Source organism: Ursus maritimus, unplaced genomic scaffold (assembly GCF_017311325.1).
Source record: "Ursus maritimus isolate PB19 unplaced genomic scaffold, ASM1731132v1 scaffold_50, whole genome shotgun sequence".
NCBI classification, from domain to species: domain Eukaryota; kingdom Metazoa; phylum Chordata; class Mammalia; order Carnivora; family Ursidae; genus Ursus; species Ursus maritimus.
Window position 1 is genome coordinate 133,554 of NW_024426664.1, and position 23,129 is coordinate 156,682.

Here is a 23,129-nt window from a genome sequence, read left to right on the forward strand (position 1 = left end):
TTTATGGGTTAGTAACCTCAAATTTTTAATTTGGAAATCACCAGGATAGCTATTTCAAAAAACAATTACCACTGGATGGCTTTTAGATTCTCAATACTGCTTTAAGAATCATGTAAAATAGGTTCACTGGTTCTGTGTTACACGAGATCGGAAATCTAGATATCGTGACGTCTATTTTACTTTAAAACATGGGAGAGTCACACGGTTGGATATTACATACGTGCTAGAAGTTAAGCTTCAAATCTAGGTCGAGCCTCTATATTGCGCTGATTAAGAATCTATTTTGTGGGGCACCTGGGTGGCACAGCGGTTAAGCGTCTGCCTTCGGCTCAGGGCGTGATCCCGGCGTTATGGGATCGAGCCCCACATCAGGCTCCTCCACTATGAGCCTGCTTCTTCCTCTCCCACTCCCCCTGCTTGTGTTCCCTCTCTCGCTGGCTGTCTCTATCTCTGTCGAATAAATAAATAAATAAATAAATAAATCTAAAAAAAAAAAGAATCTATGTTGTTTGTGTTGCCTTCGTTGAGAACGTACGTGACACAGCTTGTCAGCTGACATTATAACCACGTTCTTTGGTTTTCCACATGGAGCTCAACACCTGAGGCCATGCTAATGACCTTCATGAATGCTAGAAATGATTTTTTTAAAATAAAAATGCTCTTGCCTTTTTTGCTTCGGAACTCTGACACTTAATGATACACTCAGCGTGGGAGTGGGGTGGGGACTTGGTGGGGTGCGTCTGTCTTGGAGAAATTCATCGGAAGACCTTGATCTGGAGCAAAGTCTGTCGGAATGTAGCACAGCATGGCTGTTGAGGCAACTACTCAGGGGGCGAGACTTCCCCAGAGCCCAGCCTGTCCTGCCCTGTTTGCCTTCACTGAAGAAGAGAGCTTGGAAAACTCTCCTGAGTTCTTGAGTCACAAGAAGCCCCAGTGTCTCAGGAGGTTTGTGTTCAGCTCCCCCTGCAGTCCCAGACACTGTGTCACTCGCAGCACAGAAGTACTTGGCCGCGTCGTTCCCACGGGCTGAGGGTTTCCTCAGGTGGAAGGAGGTTTCAGTCTTCCTAAATTCAGCCTCGAAACCTCTGATGCCTTTAACCAGAGTGTCTCCTGAAAAGTACCGGAGGAGAAGCTGGAGGCCTTGGCTGGGGTACTGCACGTACCAGTAGAGATAAGGAGTTCCGCTATAGGAATAATTGCACCTCAGCTCCAGAGGGGATCCTTCAGAGACAGTGACGTGGGCATCAGGCTGGGTCACCGACTGGGCTCCGGTTCCTCCTGAAACATCAATGCTGAGTCAGTGAGACCAGGACACACTTACCTACGAAGAGACGGTGTCTTTATTCTGCATCCAATTAGAACACAGCCACTTTTGTGTTGGGAGGAAAGGAAAGGAAAAAATGGTACTTACTTGGGGCAAAAATCACGTCAAGCACGGAGATGAGCAGCAGGAGCATGGCTGAGCAGGGGACACACTGTGGGCTCCGGAGCACGTGGGACAGTGGCCAAGGTCACTGAGCCTTCAGAGCTATAGGAAGAGTGGGGACGTTGGGCCGGACAAGCCCCTCGCTTTGACGAGTCTAGAAGATGGTTAGAAGGAGTCTTCCTCTTCTGGCCTCCTCTTGTCACAGCTTCCTCTCTGCACAGACGGCAGCCAGCTGCAGGGAGGAGGGGCTGAGTGTCTGGCGACGACCTGCAACCAGAACAAACATCTCATTTGTGCAACATCACCCTCTGTCTCCAGAGGCAGGACCAAGGATCTAAGAGAGCTAGCAGTCTTCTGCTCTCATGTCAGAGATGTGCTCATCAGAACGTCACCAGAAAGTGTTTCTTCCTCCCTGAATCTGTGATGACGTCACCTTCTGCAGGACGTGGTATTAATCCTAAAATAAGGGAGAAATGGGAGCTTTGTAAAAATAGAAGAGCAATTTACTTCCCTGAGAAATGAGTCACTATTCTAGACTTTGGAGTACTGTTGAGAGGCTCTATATTACCTTTAAAGCCGTTCATCAGGCAGAATGACTAAGATCAATTGCCTCAGCAGAGCTGAGCTTCATTTGGCCTCGTGCTGCTGGATGATACTTCATTAGCCTGGGACATGTGACACTATCTAACCAGTGCAAACTTACTAAGGCAGTAATTTTCTTTGTCAGGCAGAAAGTGTGAAGAAGATTCCTTGGTTTCAGGTGAACACATTTGATGCATGTTTGGGCTATGAGAGAATAACTTGGGCACTCCGTGTTTAAGTGGAGAAAGCGAGAGTCCTGTTACAATTGCTGATGGTCAGAACAGACTGATGTATTTTGCCAAATGATGGGGACCTCACAGTAGAAAGAACATTGACAGAGGAACATTTGCAGAAAAGTGAGCAGAATTATAAATGTAAGGAAAATAAGACGTATAAATAAGTGATTCTAGAAGGAATTCAGGAGAGAGAGAAAAAAGCAGATCTGTATGAACTCAGTAAAGCTGGACGGAGGGCAGCCAGCAGAACGGAAATGAGAGGAACTTCCGGGGGTGGGTGTAGAAGCCATGGCAGTAGATGATCAGGGACACTCAGTGCAGCGAAGCAACACAGTCCACACGGCAGGCACAGGGCCTCTCGACCTGGGGAAGTCTGCTCTAGGTTCTAACAGTAAGATGAAAATAGTAAGACTTCCGTCCTCGACTTATGTTGAGACCACTGAAACCTTAAGACTGAAATCACTAAAGAGAGAAATCTCAGGTGAAATGAGAATCTGGTCAACAGGAGTCCTTTTCAGAAGGACAGAACAACTCACTCCTTTCTGAATCCTCTGTTGACTTGCACCAGCCTGAAATCAGTTCTCCCTCGGGCTTCTGATTTACTTCTTGCCTATAGATTTCTTTCACACATGGGACTAAATCACATGGTCAGTTTGGAATTTTAAATGTACCGGAATGTGTTTATGATTCAAAATATCTAAGTGTATGTACTCTCCTCCTTTCTCCCCCAAATTGTCACTGAAATAAAATTTAGAAGCATAAACAGATGAACTTAAATCCGTAATGGGAAAATAGTAAAAAGATAAAAGACATCAAGAATCCCATAAGAAGGAACGTGGATATGAGCACAGTGATGAGTGAGACGGAGAGGGGAAAAGCATAGCCCAGAATGAAACATGAGAAGATGTCGGTAGAATGTGAGTGAAGGAAATTGACCTCTTAGGACCCTGAAGAGGTTCTGGGCTGAGAAAGAGTCTGATGGAGGGTAGGAGGGACAGACACAGGGGACAAATTGAAGGTCAATATGTGGATTAGCTATGCTGGTCTCCCTCTGTATGCTCCAGCCGGCTACTGTACTTCTATGGGAGAAGCATAGGGTATATAGAATCTCATTTAATCCTGAAATCAGTCCTGAAATATACATGGTAGAAATAGATATAACATGGGGAACTCTGACACTTAATGATACACTCAGCGTGGGAGTGGGGTGGGGACTTGGTGGGGTGCGTCTGTCTTGGAGAAATTCATCGGAAGACCTTGATCTGGAGCAAAGTCTGTCGGAATGTAGCACAGCATGGCTGTTGAGGCAACTAGAATGAAATCTTTTGAAAAGAGAGAAATATATGTATTATGGGCCTAAGATCAAATGGCCCATTGGTAACATGAAAGATATTCAAGCTGGCACCACAGACCAAATTCTTCCCAGTGCGCCATGACACCAGAAGACACACAACACAAATAGAACTAGAATTCAAGTGTCTTGATTCCAGCACGACGTCCTGCTCTTTCTCACTGCCTTTCAAATCTTTCTTCCATGGTTTGGAAATATTTGTGAATAGTCTTTAGTCCACAAACTGAGAATTTGAAGCAAGTTCCCGACTGGGTTGCATCCTTCTAGACAGTGACTATGGGAACAAAACGGAACAGATATCTTAACTCCCCATTTCCAGGTTTCCCCACCCTTTGGACTACATGAACGATGTCCTAACAGCCCACATCTTTGGCTTTACAATAAATGTGACTTTCACATTTCCCCCCTGTAATTGTAACCTCTATCACAAGGCCTTATTTCTATCAAGCCACAAACCTTTTTCCTGGACTTGGACGTAAGTTGTAGGGCAATTCCCAAGTACCAAGGACTCAGGGAAGGGGGGCCTTTGTATAATCTTTGGTGTTATCAACTTCCCTCATCAACATTTTCTTTTCTTTTTTTTTTTTTTTTTTTAAGATTTTTTATTTATTTATTCGAAAGAGATAGAGACAGCCAGCGACAGAGGGAACACAAGCAGGGGGAGTGGGAGAGGAAGAAGCAGGCTCATAGCATAAGAGCCTGATGTGGGGCTCGATCCCAGATCACCAGGATCACGCCCTGAGATGAAGGCAGACGCTTAACCGCTGTGCCACCCAGGCACCCCTCACCAACATTTTCTAAGACATCTTCAATACCATATGGTTTGGATAATTGATCCACTCAGGTCTTTAATCACCATAACAAAGCTCCTCGGTGTCTGGAATTCTTTTAGGTACTTACTTAGAGATCCTTCTCAGGAAATGTGAAGTCATTCTGAGCTCCCGTGTTCTGCCTGGGGTATAAGGCATTCTAGGGCTATGGCTAATGCTCTTAATTCTCATGTGTGTCTAGACAGCAAACAGAAATTTTCTACCCTGCAGCCTCGGCTCTATATCAGGCATTGCTGGGGCCCCAAAGGGTTTGGGTACAGTCAGCAGGTGTCAGGGGAGCACTGTGTGCTCACTGCACAGAGGTAGGTGGCTGAGTCGCTGGACTGGGAGTCGCTGATGAGCAGGGAGACATATTGTTTTGCTGTATCGACCTGCGCTGAAAATCTTCCTTCCTTTTTGTCACCTTTGGCGTACAGGTACACCAGCAGCTCAGGGCCCTTCCCGGAGTACTGTCTATACCACACGAAGTACTGGGAAGCACTGTCACTATAATTGCAGTTGAGAGAGGCAGTGGCTCCCTCCGGAACGCTCAGAGATCCAAGACTCTGCTCCACTCCCTTCTGGTGACTCTTCATCCCTATGCAAAAAGATAGAGGTCAGTCAAAGGATATTCGTTGGGTAGGGAATGCTTACTCTCCAGAATTAAATGAATTTTCACAGGCCTCCTACCCTGACCCTCCCTTAGTGGGGGAAAAACATTCATGCTTCTACCCACAGCCCCAGAATAGGTGATAACTCCAAATGTTGTACTTTCTATTCCCAGAGAGATGCCCCAAACTCACAGGTTAACTGAAGCCACAGGATCACTAGTAAAACTCTTGACTTCATCGTTCTTTCCTCCTCTGATGCACTGAGGATTCAGATTTTAAGCCCTAAAAAAATGAGTCTAGCTCAGACATTTCAAATTCTTCTGCTTTAGGAATCATAGAATCTATTCTACCAACTAGGAAAAAAGAGATCTTTTCACCACCCCTGCTACACCAAGCCCCTCCTCTCGTCTCCTTTTCCCTCTCTCTCTCTCTCTCTCTCTCTCTCTCTCTCTCACACACACACACACACACACACACACCAGAGCTTTCCTCCCTCTCTGAGAAAACACTGCCATCTTGTGGACTCATGATAGAGATCAAAGAAATGTTCAAAATGCAGAGCCTTATTGTATGAACTGACAGCAGTAAAAATCCGCCACTTCAGTAAAATTAAAAATTTAAGAAGCAGATTGTCCAAGTCAATGTGTGTGGGGAGAGGGAGATGTGAACATGTTTTACATGAAATGGCAACGCTTGTCTGAGCAAAAGCTGTTATAGAAAACAGCCACTTTCCTGCACCGAAAAAGCCGTCATAGAGTATTCTAGCTTAGAAGCCCAGGGAGGTTCTTGCGATTCGAGGAGCATTTCATAATGTGTAGCTCTTCTCCACATCAGGCCAGACTCTTCCTATCTCATTCCCTCACCTCCAATTTTTAAAGAAATTTATTCTAACTCAAAAGAATCCTTTCAAGACAGGTGGCCTAAAATCTGACCAAATACACACGTTTCCAGCTCAACACTTGGGCAATTTTTTTTAGAAAGGCCAAGGACTGGAGGAATTTGGGATTCTTCATACCATTTTGCACCAAAATAGTGCTTACTAGATCTATTACTATTATTATTATTATTACTACTACTATAGAGATGGACTTGACTTCAATGTCTAGGCTATAGAGAAAACCTAGTGTACCGGTTCGTGTGTCTAATTCTTATTTCCTTTTCTTGCATAAAGCGCCCGTATTTAGGGATTCAACTCCAAAAGTTACAGATCTGGTCTTGCGCCCTCTACATCTCCATCCTACCCTAGCCAGCAAACCAGATTTGTCAGAGGGCAATCTATGCCAGAAGCTTCTCTGGTGCTACAGAGAAGCACAGACAACAGCTGTCCTCCCTGTTCCACAACTGACCTCGTGTCCTCGCAGAAGCTGGTGGCTATGGACCAGCAGTGGCTCGGCTCTCTTCTGGTCGGGACCCATGTAATCAGGATCCGGATAAGAGGGGGCAGTCAGGCCCTTCCCATTCCCACTGAAAACTGTGTTGGAAACAGCATGAGGGAAAAGATGCTAATATTGGAATCCCTTTCTCTGAGAGGACATTCCATTTGACAGAAACCACACAGCCATTGCTCAGTAAAGGTAAAAACCGAAGGAGATGCCACGGCCACAGAAGATGGTAAGCACCACGGTCTTAGGGAACTTATGAACCCCAAATATAAAGCCTTAAAAATAGAACGTGGACCTGAAGCACGGTCTTTGTATGAAGCACCCCAGCCTTTTTTAAGATTCGTCACAAAAATGAATATACATGGCTAATCGACCTAATACTGTGGGGGATACAAAGCCTTATCCGTGCTGGCAAGATGACAGAATCCACAGAGCATCACCACGGTCCTGCCTGCAGAAGTGTCCGTGCCTAATGCTGTCTAAAGAACATATGGAACTCCTTCAGATGATGGAAGGATGATGCTGAGGCAGTCAATCAAAAGGAAACCCCACATGGGGCGCCTGGGTGGCACAGCGGTTAAGCGTCTGCCTTCGGCTCAGGGCGTGATCCCGGCGTTATGGGATCAAGCCCCACATCAGGCTCCTCTGCTATGAGCCTGCTTCTTCCTCTCCCACTCCCCCTGCTTGTGTTCCCTCTCTCGCTGGCTGTCTCTATCTCTGTCGAATAAATAAATAAAATCTTAAAAAAAAAAAAAAAGGAAACCCCACAGTCCCCTCTCTCATTAGATTTAGGTAGTCTTCGTTTTCTACGCCAGTGCGTTTCTTAGACATGTCTTGTGAACCTCGAAGTACTGCAGGGCAGGCTCCCATTCTAAGGGAACTCATCTCATATTGCAAATGCTAGTGATTTTGTGTCCGTTTGAGCTCACGTATTTCTAACGTGCTTCAGGTCCACGTTCTGGGTGCTGATGACATGGCAGTGCCATACATTGTTTGTATCTCCTTCTTTTTCCTCGACGAGGTAAAAATCAAATGCTTAAACAACTCAGTAATGTTAACGGGCACACAATGGGTAAAGATGTGTGTGTTTCCATGTATATAAAAATCTCCAATTATTTGGTGATGGAGAAAGAGCAACAACCCAGGCACCCGGGAAAGGAAAACCTTAGACCCTGAGAGGCAGGGAAGGGTGAGGGATGAATGGTGTCTCTGTGTGCCAGACCTAGCACTGCGGCCTAGCAAAACAACCCTATGGTCTGCTGGGGCCAAGCAACAGCTGTGGTTGGCAATTTGACCTCCTCTCGTTTCTCATCCTCTTCCACATTCTTTTTCTTTTTCTTCTAAGATTTTACTTATTTATTTGACAGAGAGAGAGAGACAGCCTGTGAGAGAGGGAACACAAGCAGGGAGGAGGGGTAGAGGGAGAAGCAGGCTTCCCGCTGAGCAGGGAGCCCAATGCGGGGCTTGATCCCAGGACTCTGGGATCATGACCTGATATGAAGGCAGACGCTTAACAACTGAACCACCCAGGCACCCCTCTCTTCCACATTCTACCAAAACAGAAAAACTGATATGAATATGGCCTGGCCTGAACTATTCTGCTGTGCCTGACACCATCAGTGGAAGCTTCCCAATATGGATTCCCATCACCGTATGTGTAGACAAACATAAACCAGCACAGCCTTTTTTCAGTCTGACTGGGACCAACGTATATGCTTCTGATGTCCAGACAGTCTTGAAGTTAGGCCCCCTGACTTGCTATAGACTCTGCAAATCCTCAGGAACGAGGCTCAGACAGCTTAACCAAAGTGATGTAACTCTGACTGTAATCAAGCCTAACAATAAATCCCAAACTGATTAACTTGTGTCCCTTTGGGTTATATGTTTATGTCTGGGGAGAAAAGGGCCAGAGAACATCTTTCCATTGGAATGTGGTTGCTTCTTCGTCTTCTCTCTCTCTCTCTCTCTCTCTCTCTCTCTCTCTCTCTTTTATTTACAATTAAACCACAGCTCAGTGTGTCAGTCTAAACTCTCTCGCATGGATCGTAACGAATATTACCCATATCCGAGCTTCTGTACCCTGGGACTTATTCACAGTGGACTGAATCTGGGATCCTAGGAGGCATGGATGAGGTTAATACTGCAAATTGGTGTCATCCTGCTGCTTAGAGCTCTGCTAATAGCAGCTTTAATTAACTTGCTGTTTAAGACAAATTGAATGGATTTAGTCTTGGTCTCTGTCAGTTGGATTAATCAGGATGGCTGATGGACTGGCGTATTCATGAAACATTTCCAGAAGCACACAGTGTAAGACCATGGAGTGGTTATTGTTGAAAGACAATCCACTCCGAATCTTTCATACTTCTGCATAACTTGCTGGGTGTGCCAATAATGTGAGGCCGTGGTCACTCGACCTGAACCACTCAACCTGAACCTTGAGCAATGAGGTAATGTCTTCCTTGAGACAAAGAGCAAGCTTGCTTACTGCTTGCTAAAAAAGCAGTAAATCCCCCAAGCTCAGTGCTCCTAGGCTATGACACAATCCCACTGCATGCAGAGCATCCCTGTGCACCCATTATATCACCCTGTGAGAATTAAAAGCAAAGACAACTGAAGCAAATATGCCAGTGTTCTTGCTTCGCAAAGATAAAATGCGTTGTCTCTGACCTAAGAGCCCTGTGTCTTCAGCAGTGGCAAAGAAACGGTAAGCTTATTAGCTTGTGAGAAGGTTAAGATCCAAGTCCCCTCTCCCACATTTATAAATACTATAGTAAAGATTTGAATTCCTTTGAGAAAGATAAGTTTCCCCAAACTGTTCTAGAATGGACTTTTTTTTTTTGAAGGATGTAATGTATAGCCCCATATGGGACTTATTATCATTTCTGATAAAATGCTATGGCAATTTTCTGATATACTTGAATGAAATAAAATCTCCTTCTGGGAAAATAGTGTTACTCAAATGATTAATAATAATCTGAGGAACCTAATAGCCAGCGCACAAATATTCAAAAGTAGATCATTATGAACCAGTCCTCTGACCATACTAATGATCTTTAATCAGACTTTCAAAAAAATCTAGTCTCCTATGACATGTCTCTAACAAGGCTAATTATTTGAATTTGTTTCCTGAGGAGCTTTTCTCTTGCAATAATTTGAAATAAAACTTTGACATGAGCTCATGATTATTTGACTTGAAGTTACTTTTCCACTTTCTAAAGCCTTTTGGATATGTCTTTTTTTCTTTTTTCTTTTAGGTATTTCACTCTGGGGTTGCTAGCCTTCGAGTTGGCCCAGCTCATTCAGATTATACCCGATAAAGTGAGGTCAGTTGAGTGGACACAGGCTGAAACCCTGAGTGGATATAATTATTTGACAGACTGCACTGAGCAAAGAAAGGCCAGGATCTGAGTCTGGAGGGTAAGAGCCAGAGAGAACTAAATTGTACCACATACTTGAGCAAAGAGAATATACAGTGTTGAGAATTGCCAGGGTGGGGATGAGAAGAACGAAAAGGGAGACAGAAAGGAGGGCCAACATTCATTCATTCCCCCATTCCTTCATTCATTCATTTGCTAGAATGATAGAGCAGTAAATTCCCCGAGTTTCCTTTAACCTCATGTAACTGAGTACTGTGGGTCAGTCACTATTCTGTGCACTAAGGACAAAGCCATGAACAAAATAAATAATACCTCTGGCCTCATAGAGCTTGTATTCTGATCGGAGGTATAGGCAATGAACATATGGACACATAAGTCAACAATATAACTGCATGCCGTGATTACTACCATCACGGAAATAACCAGGGTGTTGTGACAGAGAGCTAGGAGGAGATCTGCGGGGGGCTGCCTTAGGCAGAGAGACCAGCAGAAGTCAGAAGGCTTTTTCCACAGTAATGATATTTGAGCTGAAAGCTGAAAGATGAAAATGAGTCAGGTTGCTGAGATTTAGGGGAAGAGTGTCTCGGATGGATGAAAGAGTAAGACCAAATGTGGGAAAGGATATGGCAAGTTCAGAAAACAAGTCCCAATACTGCTGGTCCACATTTTGAGCAGCGAAGATGTGGGAAATACACTGCCTTTAGAGAAAAGAAACCAGTTAGAAGGTAGCTTGGGCCAGAAGAGTGTTTTTCAAACTCTGTTTAACATGTCTTATTTTATGAAGGGATATTTATTCTAACTCTGTATAGTGTACCCCGGTGTCTTCTAATCTTATTTTGTTTATTTTTTAATGACAAAATGTATAAACCCACAGGTTAAAAGAAAAGAAAATTAAAACATGGAAAATGTTCACTTAATAAAATGGAAGGGACTTTAAAATAATAATATCCACATCTGGCAAAGTGTTGGAAAATCAGCAGCCTCATGTTCTCCTATTGAAGTCATAGCTCGTTACAAAATTCTTCAGGGAAATCAGATATTCAGTGTCTTGTCTTTTCCCTTATCCAAGCAATTTCATTTCCATTAAAGCTACAGCTTTAATGATGTTCATAAAAGCATTATCTGTAATACTGGATAGTTGGAAAGAATGCCAAAAAGTGGTTAATTTAGGGTGAAATAAGTGATGGGGATTAAGGAATGCACTTGTGATGAGCACTGGGTGATGTATGGAGCTGTCGAATCACCATATCGTACACCTGAAATTAATATACCTCTGTATGTTAACCCAAACTAGAATTATAACTAAATTAAATTAAGTTAAATTTTTAAAAGAGAAAACAAAGTGATTAATTTTAAAAATACATCTATATAATGGAAACCCAGCAGTCACTTAAAATTATGCCCTCAATATATGTTTCCTGTGTTTCCTGGGGATGTCTGGCTGGCTCAGTCAGTGGAGCATGTGATTCTTGATCTTGGGATCATGAGGTCAAGCCCCACATTGGGCATAGAGATTACTTATAAATAAATAAATAAATAAATATATATATATATATATATATAATGTGTGTGTGTATATATATATATTATGTGTGTGTATATATATATATATTATGTGTGTGTATATATATATATATTATGTGTGTGTGTATATATATATATACACTTTGAATTTAAAACACATAACTCATTCCTTCAAAGTCTAGATCTTACTTTGCATCTTTAGCGGAAGAAGCAATTGATGATGGGTCAGAACGTCTGGGTTCTACCTCTAGCCTCCATTTTGCTGTAAGTCATGCTTTGAGTCACGCAGTGCCTGTAGATCCTAATTCTTCCATCTGTTAAATAAGGGGCGTGGCTGAATCCGTGCTTCCTAAAGCGTGATTGATACTAGAAGTTGGTTAGGCAATACATTTTTATTTGTTACATATATCACGTTGTTGTAATTTGTAATAGAAAAAATACAACCAGCACATCAAATATAAGGTTTCGCAGATGGTGTCAGTTAAAACAAGCATAATTTCTATGTAGTTATTTTTAAAGACTATTTAATATAAAAGTCAATTTAATATTAAATTATTAAACAATGGTATAAATGGTACATGATTTAGAAAGTGTCATGGAGATTATAAACAAATGAATAAAATGCTGCTGGTGAGGGTAGCACTTAGTGAAAATTGCTTAGAGGACTGACAGCCTGAGCCACAGACGGGTCTGCCCTCTTCCAGGGACAGCAGTGGAAGGCACTCTGGGTACGCAGGTTCAGGATCAGTACAGTCTGCAGTGAGCAATGAAATTTCAATAGCAACCAAAGGAAATTCAAGTCAATACAAATTCAGATTCATCACCTAAAGGAGATGGTATATTATCCTTCACTTCTGCTTGGAGACAAAAATTATACAGAAAATTGCTTCTATAAATAAGGAAAACAGGTTCGCTCCCACCCACCTGTGTCAAGAGGCTCAGCTGTTGGGTTGCGGTATGACTGCAGGAGCTCGGAGAACCCTGGGCCACGAAACACAGAAGTAGATGGTCGAATTTCCAGGATGACAGGCTGGAATATGCAAAACTTTATACAACTTCTCTTTTCCAAGCAGTTCTTTAAAATTTTTGTTGTCTGCATGCTCTTTCCAGCTTGATTGAATTAAAGTTAAAGATGCAAATCCTTTCCCAGAATCCTGCTTGAACCAATAGAAGGTGTACAATTAAGAATGGTGTGTGCTCTCTCCTCAATACTCAGGAGTGAAGGACTCTGCTCAAATGTACATGGGCAGTTCAACTGTTTAAACAGAACCACAGACAAAGATTTATTAATGGCTGATTATTTTGTGCAAGAATAGAGTGTCTTTTCACAATCCCCCCAGCTGAACAGGGTAGCTCTAACCACCCTTCTATAACTCTCAGGTTTATGGCCAGGATGACTAGGATCTGCTCTTTTTGTTCATAATCTCCAAAGCCCCCAAACTCAAAACACAGCTGCAAAAGAAAGTAGCAAATGAAGCTCCCAAGGACTTCCGCATTCTCCTATCGTTGGACTCTTGAGGACTCAGCCTGGAGTCTGAGAGCTCTCAGACACTACAAGCCTTATTTATACTTCCGTCGTCACAGGAAGCTGAGAGATTCCTCAGGTAACCAGGGATTAGATCCGTTCCCCTGTGCACATACTCACTCAGCTACTCCTGACCTCTGAAGAGATCGTATGGAAAGAGCATCATGTCAAGACCAAGTGCAGATTTGTTGGAGAGCTACATCTATCATTCGTCCCCTAGATGCTTCGCTTTCCTTTTTTCTTTTACAAAATTCTTCAGCATCTACCATGTACAAGTTATAAATTGAAAAATGAAAAATCATCCCTCCCCCAAGGAAAACCTAGAGAGGTTCTTTTCTCTCTTCTCAGTGAAGAAATCTGCCAGATGAGCCCCTACGTGGGAATCTAGCTGGTGGCACTGGAGCCCAGTGCAATGACCTCATATTATCCGAGCCCTGCTTCGTAAAGCTTGTGCGGATCCATCCTACACGTTACATTAAATACACTAGCAGTAGGGCGCCTGGGTGGCTCACTCAGCTGAGCATCCAACTCTTGATTTCAGCTCAGGTCTTGATGTCAGGGTTGTGAGTTCAAGCCCCACTTTGGGTTCCACACTGGACGTGGAGCCTACTTAAAAAAAATACACTAGAAGCAAGAAATGGTGATTTTGCTGTGCCTAACACCTATGAGATTAAAAAAGAAGAAGAAGAACAAGAAATCCATTACAGTCTGTTCAGATAATTGGATGGGATAAGTCCAATGTGAAATAAATGGAGACGCCCAGCCATCACCATAGCAAAGAAACAAAATCAATAGTGGAATGATGAAGACCTAAGCCTTAATCTGTATTTGATATTTTCTTGTTGTTTTTTCTTAAATTATCTTCCCTGCCTCATCCCATCTATGTCCAAGAAGAACCACCATTAGTTGAAAAATCATTTTCTGCTAATCCCATTCATTTAATTCAGTGAATTGAATTGAATTGAATTGAATTCTTACAACTATGTGATGAGGTATATGTTATTATAGATGATGAAATATAGGTGCTCTAAGTTTAGTAATTTTGTAATCACATCATTTAGTAAGCGCAAGATTTCAATGTCTATGCCTTTCATCACCACATGAAATGTGCCAGTCACTGAAAGCAAGCAAGGAAAATGCCTACATTGGAAAATTAACTTAATAGTATATTCCTTAAAAGAAAGTGAACACCACAGGCCAATCTAGATTCACACCTCATTAGGGAAGGTCTTTTGGTGTCTGCATTTGTCTGTTTCGTTCGGTACTCTACATTGTAAATCTACAAAAATATCTGTCACTTATTCTGTGTTCAACAAATAATTGTATAATGAATAAACTCAATGTGTGTCTGTTAGATCGATTAAGACTAAAAAAATGAAAGTTTCTATTTAACATTCACTTATTCTTTTTTTGATGCTTTTCCCTGCTTTACGCCAATTTCAGTTTCTGACCTATATTCTTTTCCTTTTCTCTAAAGAATTTTTAAAGTCTGTTGCAAGGCACGTCTAGCAGAAAAAAGAATCCCTCAATTTTTGTTTGTCTGAGGAAGTCTTTATTTCTATTTCACTTTCTAAAGATAATTTCACAGGGTACAGAATTCTAGGTTTGTGGGTTTGTTGTTTTTTTTTTTCCTCTCAAGACTTTAAATATTTCACTTCCTTCTCCTCTTGCTTGTATGGTTTCTGAAAGAAGTCAGATGTAATTCCTATCTTTGTTCCTCTAAGGGAAGGTGTTTTTTTTTGCCTTGGCTTCTTTTGGGATTTGTTGTTGTTGTTATCTTTGATTTTCTATGTATGACAATGATATGCCTAAGTGTGGTTTTTTAAAATTTGTTTGTTTTTGTTTTTTGGCAATTTTCCTGCTTGGTGTTCTCTGAGTTCCCCGAATCTGTGTTTGACATTAAACTGGGAACATAAGTAGCCATTATTGTTACAATTATTTCCTCTGTTCCTCTCTCTGTTTCTTCTCCTTCTGATATTTCCATTAAGCATATGTTACAACTTTTGTAGTTTTAGGATATTCTGTTCTGGGGTTGTTGTTTTTTTTTCTTTTCAATCTTTGTTTTCTTTGCTTTTCAGTTTTAGAGGTTTCTGTTCAGATACCATCACGGTCAGAGATTTTTTTCTTCAGCTGTTTCTGGTCTAAGTGCTTCTGATCTCCCACATTTTGTTTTGATTCTTTCTTGGGGTTCCATCTCTCTGCTGACATGGGTCATTTGTTCTTGCATGCTGTCTGCTTCATCCATTAGAGGGCTTAGCATATTAATTGTAGTTGTTTTAAACTCCTGGTCTTATAATTCCAGCATCTCTGCCACGTCTGGTTGATGCTTGCTATGTCTCTCCAAAGTATGCTCTTTGTTTTTTGGTCTGCCCTGTCATTTTTCCTTAATAGCCAGGCAGGATGTACTGGGCAAAAGGAGGTGCTGAAGTAAGCTGTTGGGAATATGGTGGTGAGACGGGGAAAGAGGGAAGTGTCCATGGTCCTGTTAAAGGAGCTCAGTCTTCCAGTGATCCTGTGCTTCTGGATTTTGAACTTCTCTAGTTTTCTGTTTCTATTTGTTTCTCCCCCATTAGGAGGGACAAGATGGCTAAACTGGCTGGAGTTGGGAATTCCCTTTCCCCTAGGTTAGTTAGGCTCTGATAGTATCCCAGCAGGTTAAGTGCTGGTTAACTATTCTCCTAAGGAAGAAGAGATTTCCCTCGTGCATTTCAAAGTAGTTCTTCCCCCACCCCTTTTAGCATTTGGGGGATTTTTCTCCAGTATTTACTGTAGGTACCTGATGAGCTCCTAGACATAATCTCACAATATTGTGGGGTTCCCCTATGACTGAGTGCCCTGAAGTTTTTAACTTGTCCACACTAAGCCTCCAGCAATTCATCAATTACAGTTTGGGGTTTCGTGTCCAGCACTGCTTCCTACTGCAGTTTGTGCTCATGAGTCTTTGCTCCAATAAGCTGCAACTCCCTGTTTTCACTGTCTGTCTCTCCAGTCATGGGGGCAGCAGTTTGTCCTGTGTTCTCCTCCTCTACAGATCTAAGAACAGTTGATTTTTCAGCTTGTCAGCTCTTTACTTGTTAGGACAAGTGGTAACTTTAAAGCTCTTTACGTGAAGGGGTGTCTGGGTGGTACAGGTCAGTTAAACATCTGACTCTCGGTTTCGGCTCAGGTCCTGATCTCAGGGTCTTGTGTTCAATCCCTAGGTCGGGCTCTATACTCATCGTGGAGTCTGCTTAAGATTTTTTCTCCCTCTCCCTCTGCCCCTCTTGCTTGTGCTCTCTCTCTCTCTTAATAAAGGAATAAATAAATAAATAAATAAATAAATAAATAAATAAATCTTAACAAAAAATAAATAAAGCTCCCTTACATGCAGAACAAGAAACTGGAAGTCCCTGGTTTTCGTTTTGTAATAACATTTATTTTGACATAGCAGAACCTGTGAACTATAGGAAATTAGAAATATAGACAAGGAAAGATAGAAAAATAAAAATGAAGTATTCTACCACTCAGAGATGACCTTTTTGAATATCTTATTCTATATCCTTCTTGTTTTTCTCAGTTATTTCTCAGTACCTTTCAAATAAAATAAATATTTGTCTCATCTAACTCTCAAGCCGTATTCTAATTTCTCTGTCTCAGAAAAGAACATCACAGCTAATTTGTGCAATCTGAGACTACCCGTAGCATGAAGACATTCTGTCCCCTAAGTTTCTTTTCTAGAACACTATTAGTTGAAGAGCCTGGGACAGCTGCCCTGCTGCCTGGGAGCGACTGTGCCTGCCAGTATCACACTGGCATGATAGTATGAGCGGTGAAGTTCTCCAAAGGAGCACCTGTGGAAGACAATAAATGAGTTGGTGCCCCATCTAGAAAGGTGGCTGGATGTGGAGCATGGATAAATTGGTAAAGCAGACCTCTCCCCACAGAACGCTTCCTAAGAACTTGAACAGCCATTAAGTGAGGAATAAAAATCTGTCAGGGGGAAGGAAGCTTATCAGATATTGTCCTCAGCCCCATCAACTTGTTGCTTTTCCACTTGGTTGACATTCTACTAGTCGCTGGACCCCAGACAGAGCTGATCTCTCCCTTTACAGCAAAATTATTATTTACTTCAATAGCAGTAATGCAACATGAGTCTTACTTTGGGGAATAGCCGGATGTGGCAGTTAACCTTATGTGTTGGGTGAAAATAACCTTATGCTATGTGGACATCCCAGCTGAAGTTCGAACTCAGTCATATGCCAGCAAGAAGGACCAGCTCACTTGTGAAAGTGTATATGACATAAAAAGCAAGGCTCTGCTTCACCTTCTAGGCGGCCGTCACAACCCGCAGGTGCAGGTTTGGGTACGGGCTGCAAGTGCCCAGGGAACACGGTGCGCTCACCGCACAGATGTAGACGGCTGAGTCACTGAGCTGCGCGGCTGTGATGTGCAGGGAGCTGTGCTTGGTGGTTGCATCCAGAGTCGCTGTATACCTTCCATCTGACTTTTTGCTGTCACCGTAAGTCATGACTGCCAGAGAAGCAGGACCTCTCCCGGTGCTCTGCTTGTACCACCTTAAGTTGCTAAAGGGGCTCACTGTATAGTTGCATTGCACTGTGCAGTTCGCCCCCTCCAGGACCATCAGGTATGGAGGATTCTGTTCCACTTGGTTTTTGCCACTCACACCTATTCAGAAAGCAAAGTGAGATTTAAGAAACAGATCCTCCATTTGAATGCTTCCTGATCTACAGCCCTTCCTTCTCTCCACAATGAGTCCCAGGTAAACTATAAAATGGCCCCATTTTCTTCTCTTCTCTTACCCCAATGCAATACATTTTTGCTGAAAATCCTAAGAACATGCTCCCTGAACTTCCCGCGTCAACCCGGCTAAAACTCTGAGTTCGCTTACAACAAAAACGAAGCCACAAAACCACCAAGGACATTCTCAGGTGCTTCTCCATCCTTCTTCTGCACGGGGCTGCCCACAAAGGCTGACTTGTCTATTCAACGTCTTTTTAACACTAAACAAAGGGATTCTCAAGGGTGTGATCAGCCAATCAGAGACCACATGCCCCTCCAAAAACCGTCTTTCCACAGGCAAGGTCACTGAGAACACTGCCATCTTGGGGCTGTGGCTACAGCTGCTCAGAAGCTCTGATGAACCTTCTTGCTGGGTTTTCTCCATGCCATTTGCAATATTAGAGGATATAAGCCCTGTATAAGCACAGTAGACTAGTGCTGAAAACATGTTTGAACCCTTCAGTCTGAGTTCAGGCTAAAGGTGATTTTGGATCGAAGAGTTAAGCCTCAGCTCTCTTGTCTGAAAATAAGTGTAGTAACACATACCTGACAATTTCGGAAAGATTTAGAAGACGTGACGCAGGCCATCTCTTCCTGTACAGAACCACTACACTGACTGAACAATGATATTAGTACCTTGAAGACAAATTCAGAATCCAGCTGAGAAGTAAAAGCAGCCCAGAAGAGCACAGCCTGAGAGTGTTTACACTGATACAGGGAAGAAGAACACTTCCACCTCACCCAGGTCTGTCCCTCCACCGCATCAAGTTAGCTCAGTACCAAGAAGATTGCCTGGGCCTGTGGCTTCTCCCACGGAGAGGTAGGTGTGTGGAGGGTGGGGAGTGAGAATGGAGCATGAACCTGGCTTCCTAGCCTCTCAGGCCCCCTCCACGGGGCTGAGTTCTATCTTGCCTCATACGAATGCTGAACAACAGGCAGAGCCCGATCCCTTGGGACAGCTGGGAACAAAAGTAAAGGAAGGGCATCATCCTACAACTGGTACTGCTTGCAAGATTGGGAATAAGTGCAGAACTGAGGTCTTACCCCCCAAAGAGGAGAAGGAAGGGAAGGAGGCCTTATGCCCAATAATTCAAACCATGCTCCATGAGCCAGTTTCTATCTCACAGAGAGCACTGAGCAATGGACGGAGCTTGATCCTCTCAGGTAGCTAATTTTTTTAAGGTATGACCCCAAAGGCGCAGACAAAAAAAACAAAAATAACCAAGTGGGAGCATCCAACTAAAAAGCTTCTGCATGGCAAAGGGAACAGTCAACTGAGTGAAAAGATAATGTATGGGGCTGTAGAAAATATTCGTGAACCACGCATCTGATAAGAGACTAATATCCAAAATATATAAGGAACTCAAACAACTCAACAGCGAGAAAACAAATAACACAATTCAAAAATGGGCAGAGAACCGAAATAGAAATTTCTCCAAAGAAGACATACAAATGGCCAGCAGGTATATAGAAAGGTGTTCAGAATAACAGATCATGAGGGAAATGCAAATCACACCCACGAGGAGATATCACATTACACCTGTTAGAATGGCTTTTGTCAAAAAGGCAAGAGATAACAAATGTTGGTGAGATGTAGGAAACAGGGAGCCAGGTGTCTGGGTGGCTCAGTCGGTTATGCATCTGCCATCGGCTCAGGTCGTGATCCCGGGGTCCTGGGATTGAGCCCAAGTCGGGCTCCTTGCTCAGCAGGGAGCCTGCTTCTCCCTCTCCCTCTGTCACTCCTCCCTACTTGTGCTCTCTCTGTCAAATATATAAATAAAATCTTAAAAAAAAGAGAGAGAGAGAGAGAAGAAAGCAGGGAGCCCTGGGGCACTGTTGGTGGGAATGTAAATTGGTATAGTCACTATGGATAATAGTATGGAAGTCCCACAAAAAATTAAAAGTAGAATTACCGTGCAATCCAGCAGTCCCACTTCTGGGTATAAATCCAGAAGAAATGAAACCAGTAACTCAAAATGTCTCTGTGCTCCCATGTTCATTGCAGCATTATTCACAATAGCCAAGGTATGGAGAACAGCCTACATGTCCACCAACAGATGAAGTCCTGCCATTTGTGACCACATGGATGCCCCTGACGGACATGTAGTAAATGAAATAAGCAAAACACAGCAAGACAAATACTGTATGAATCAAACCGTAGGAGGAATCTTAAAAAGTTAAACTCACAGAAGCAGAGAGTAGAATGGTGGTGTTAAGGTGGCTTGGGTGTGGGCAAAAATGGGGAGATGTATTCACAGAATGCAAAGTTTCAGCCATGCCAGCTGAGAAAGTTCTGAAGATCTAATATACAAGATGGCGACTAAAGTTGTTAGTATCGCATACTTGCAATTAGCCACGAGAGTAGATCGTAAGCGTTCTCAACACACACACACACATCCCAGTAACTATGTCAGGTAGTGGGTATGTTAATTAGCTTTGTTGTAATCATTTCATAACGTATACTATATCGAAACATTATGTGAGGGGCGCCTGGGTGGCTCAGTCGTTAAGCGTCTGCCTTCGGCTCAGGTCATGATCCCAGAGTCCTGGGATCGAGCCCCGCATCCAGCCCTGCATCAAGCCCTGCATGGGCTCCCTGCTTGGCGGGAAGCCTGCTTCTCCCTCTCCCGCTCCCCCTGCTTGTGTTCCCTCTCTCGTTGCCTCTCTCTCTGTCAAATAAATAAATAAAATCTTAAAAAAATTAAAAACCATTATGTGGTATACTCTAAATGAAGACAATTTTTATTTGGCAAATTATACATCAATAAAACTGGAAAAATTTTTTAAATGAAAGAGAAGATGCATATAAAGTGCCTACAGCAGGGAATAGTTTGGATTTGGCCCTCAACTAAAATATAAACTCCTTAGGATATCTGTTCTGTTCGCTCCTATATCCTCAGTTTGTAGAAATGGGCACATAACAAAGTTTTATTGAATGAATTAATGATAATTTTTTCTTCAGTACCGATAGTGGTATTTTTTATTACTCATTTGTAATTCAACAAATTTTTTGTAGGCCTGCTGTTTGTCAGGTATGCTTGTATGTGTTGAGAATAAGCAAAGTCTCTGCTTTCATGGAATTACAGTCTAGTAAGAGGAAAGGCAGAATATTTGAGCATAGATACTGGTAAATGGTAAGTTTAGAAGCTTGTGAAAATTCTCTTCTTATTGCTTCTATTTTCTCAATGAATAGTTGAGAATGTAGATGTATGAGGCCTCATTGCAAGGTTGAAGTATAGTATACAGAGTGGCCGGTACAAAAGATGGAAAGAGGTATACTGTGGAAACACTTATCAAAAGAAACCTGGCATACTGTATGCATAGAAAACAAACTAGGCTTTAGGAACAGAATTATTGTAGGTAAAGAAGGTGCAATGGTTAATTTTATGTGTCTACTTGACTAGGTCATGGTACCCAGATATTTGGTCAAACATCAGTTTAGAAGTCACTGTGAAGTTTTTTCATCTTTGTTTTGTTTTGTTTTGTTTTTTGTTTTGTTTTGTTTTGTTTTGTTTTGTTTTGTTTTGTTTTGTTTTGTTTTGTTTTGTTTTGTTTTGTTTTGTTTTGTTTTGTTTTGTTTTGTTTTGTTTTGTTTTGTTTTGTTTTGTTTTGTTTTGTTTTGTTTTGTTTTGTTTTGTTTTGTTTTGTTTTGTTTTGTTTTGTTTTGTTTTGTTTTGTTTTGTTTTGTTTTGTTTTGTCAATAGACTGAGTAAAGAAGATTACTCCCCATAACGTGAGTGGGGCTCATGCCATCAGTTGAAGATCTTAAGAGGAAAATATGGAGGTCCTGGAGGTAGAAGGAATTCTGTCTCCAGACTGCCTCTGGACACAAGGTGCAACATCAGCTCTTCCCTGGGTCTCCAGTCTGCCCACCTGCCCTATGGAACTTGGACTTGCCAGTCTCCACAATCACATGAGTCAATTCCTAAAATCTCTGTCTCTCTGTGTCTGTCTCTCTTTACACACACATGCACACGCACGCACACACACACACACACACACACACCCTGTTGATCTTATTGATTCTGTCTCTCTGGAGAACGTTCACTAATACAGAGAGTATTTTTAAAAATTAATGAAGAAATTTCATATTCAAAAAATCAGTCTTTAATTTGTATACACTTAAATAATGCAGATCGTTTGCTTGCATTGTGTACTTTTGTGAACATTTGCTGGATTTCACAGTAAAATGGTTTTTAAAGTATTGATGGTGAAGATATTGCAGCCCCAAGAAATGATCCCTGAGAGACACTCACTTCAGGGAAGAACTGAAACACAGAATCGGTCCAGCAAACTCAGGAGGGAGAAGGCTGAGGGAAGAGAGGAGAGGATAGAGGGAGAGGGAGAAAGAGAGAACCTCAAACAACAGAACGCTCCATACCCATTCTGCTTAAAATAAGGGCACGATGCCTGAAATAGAGTCCATCTCAAGCAGCACCCTCAAGAGAGGCAATGATAGTCACTACAATGAATTTCCATAAACTTCATCCAGAAGCTTATGCAGTCATGGCAGAAAAGTCAGGAAATTCCCTGCGAAACAACGCCAGGATCCAAAACACTGAGGCGGCAGCAGATTTCAAGGCATTTCAAGTAGCTGGGCCTCTTCTCAACTCCAACCCCAAGTCTCGGTTATTTAATTCCTCCTCTTAGAGAAGAACGCGAGATACAAAGTTGCATTTATTCTCCAAAGCTGGTGCCCCTTCCCGTTCTTGGGTTTATCACTTGCGAGCATGACGCCAGCTACTTCGGGTCCCCTCAACCCAAAACAACTGACAGAGTCAGTAAAACAGAGATTGTGCACATGGCCTGAAATGACCTCTCGCTATACATCTTGTCAAGTCATGGGCTGGGTTTACCTCTCCCTCCTTCTCTAGTGGCATTTCTTCCATTCACATCGTTTTCTCTGTATTAAGTTCTAGAATGGGCTCCAGGCTGAGTGGACATACATATTCTTTGCATATCCAGTAAGCTATTGGCATGAAGCACCAAAATATCCAAGTATAAATTGTGGATGAAAATGCAGTGGCTAGGTTGAAAACCTTAATAAGGAAGATTTTAAAAGTGGAAAAAAAACCCAAAGAGAATATTTAATATCAATGAAGAAAAATTAATTAGTCATTCAAGAGTGGATGTCGAGCCTGATTAGTGGCTTCAAAAGAAACAAAATGAAAGAAAATAGAAAGCCTTGAACCTCAAGTTCACTTCTTACACGCACACGCACATCCAAATTAAAGTTTTAAAGATAAAATACTTTGGGAGAAACTAAAGAAAATATGGATTGTTAAGCAGGACACATGATTCAGAATCCATTAAAAAAATTCATTAAATTTACTATATATTATTTTTAAAATTCTGGATGGCAAAAAAAACCCCATAAAGTCAAAAGGGTAATAATAAACATTTTAAAAAGGGCACGCCTGAGTGCACGAGCACAAGCAGGGGGAGGGGCAGAGGGAGAGGGAGAAGCAGGCTCCCCATGAGCAGGGAGCCCCATGCCTGGCTCCATCCCAGGACGGTGAGACTAAGA

General features: G+C 42.3%; 2 gene segments (V, D, J or C); both read right to left on the reverse strand.

The window, feature by feature from the left end:
* Positions 1–610: 610 nt before the first annotated feature.
* Positions 611–1,886, reverse strand: LOC103680431. The segment is given in 2 exon segments: positions 611–1,278; positions 1,412–1,886. Coding segments are annotated over 2 exon segments (714 nt in total).
* A 2,425-nt stretch (positions 1,887–4,311) lies between these two features.
* Positions 4,312–5,432, reverse strand: LOC103680422. The segment is given in 2 exon segments: positions 4,312–5,002; positions 5,208–5,432. Coding segments are annotated over 2 exon segments (363 nt in total).
* Between the last annotated feature and the right edge of the window lie 17,697 nt (positions 5,433–23,129).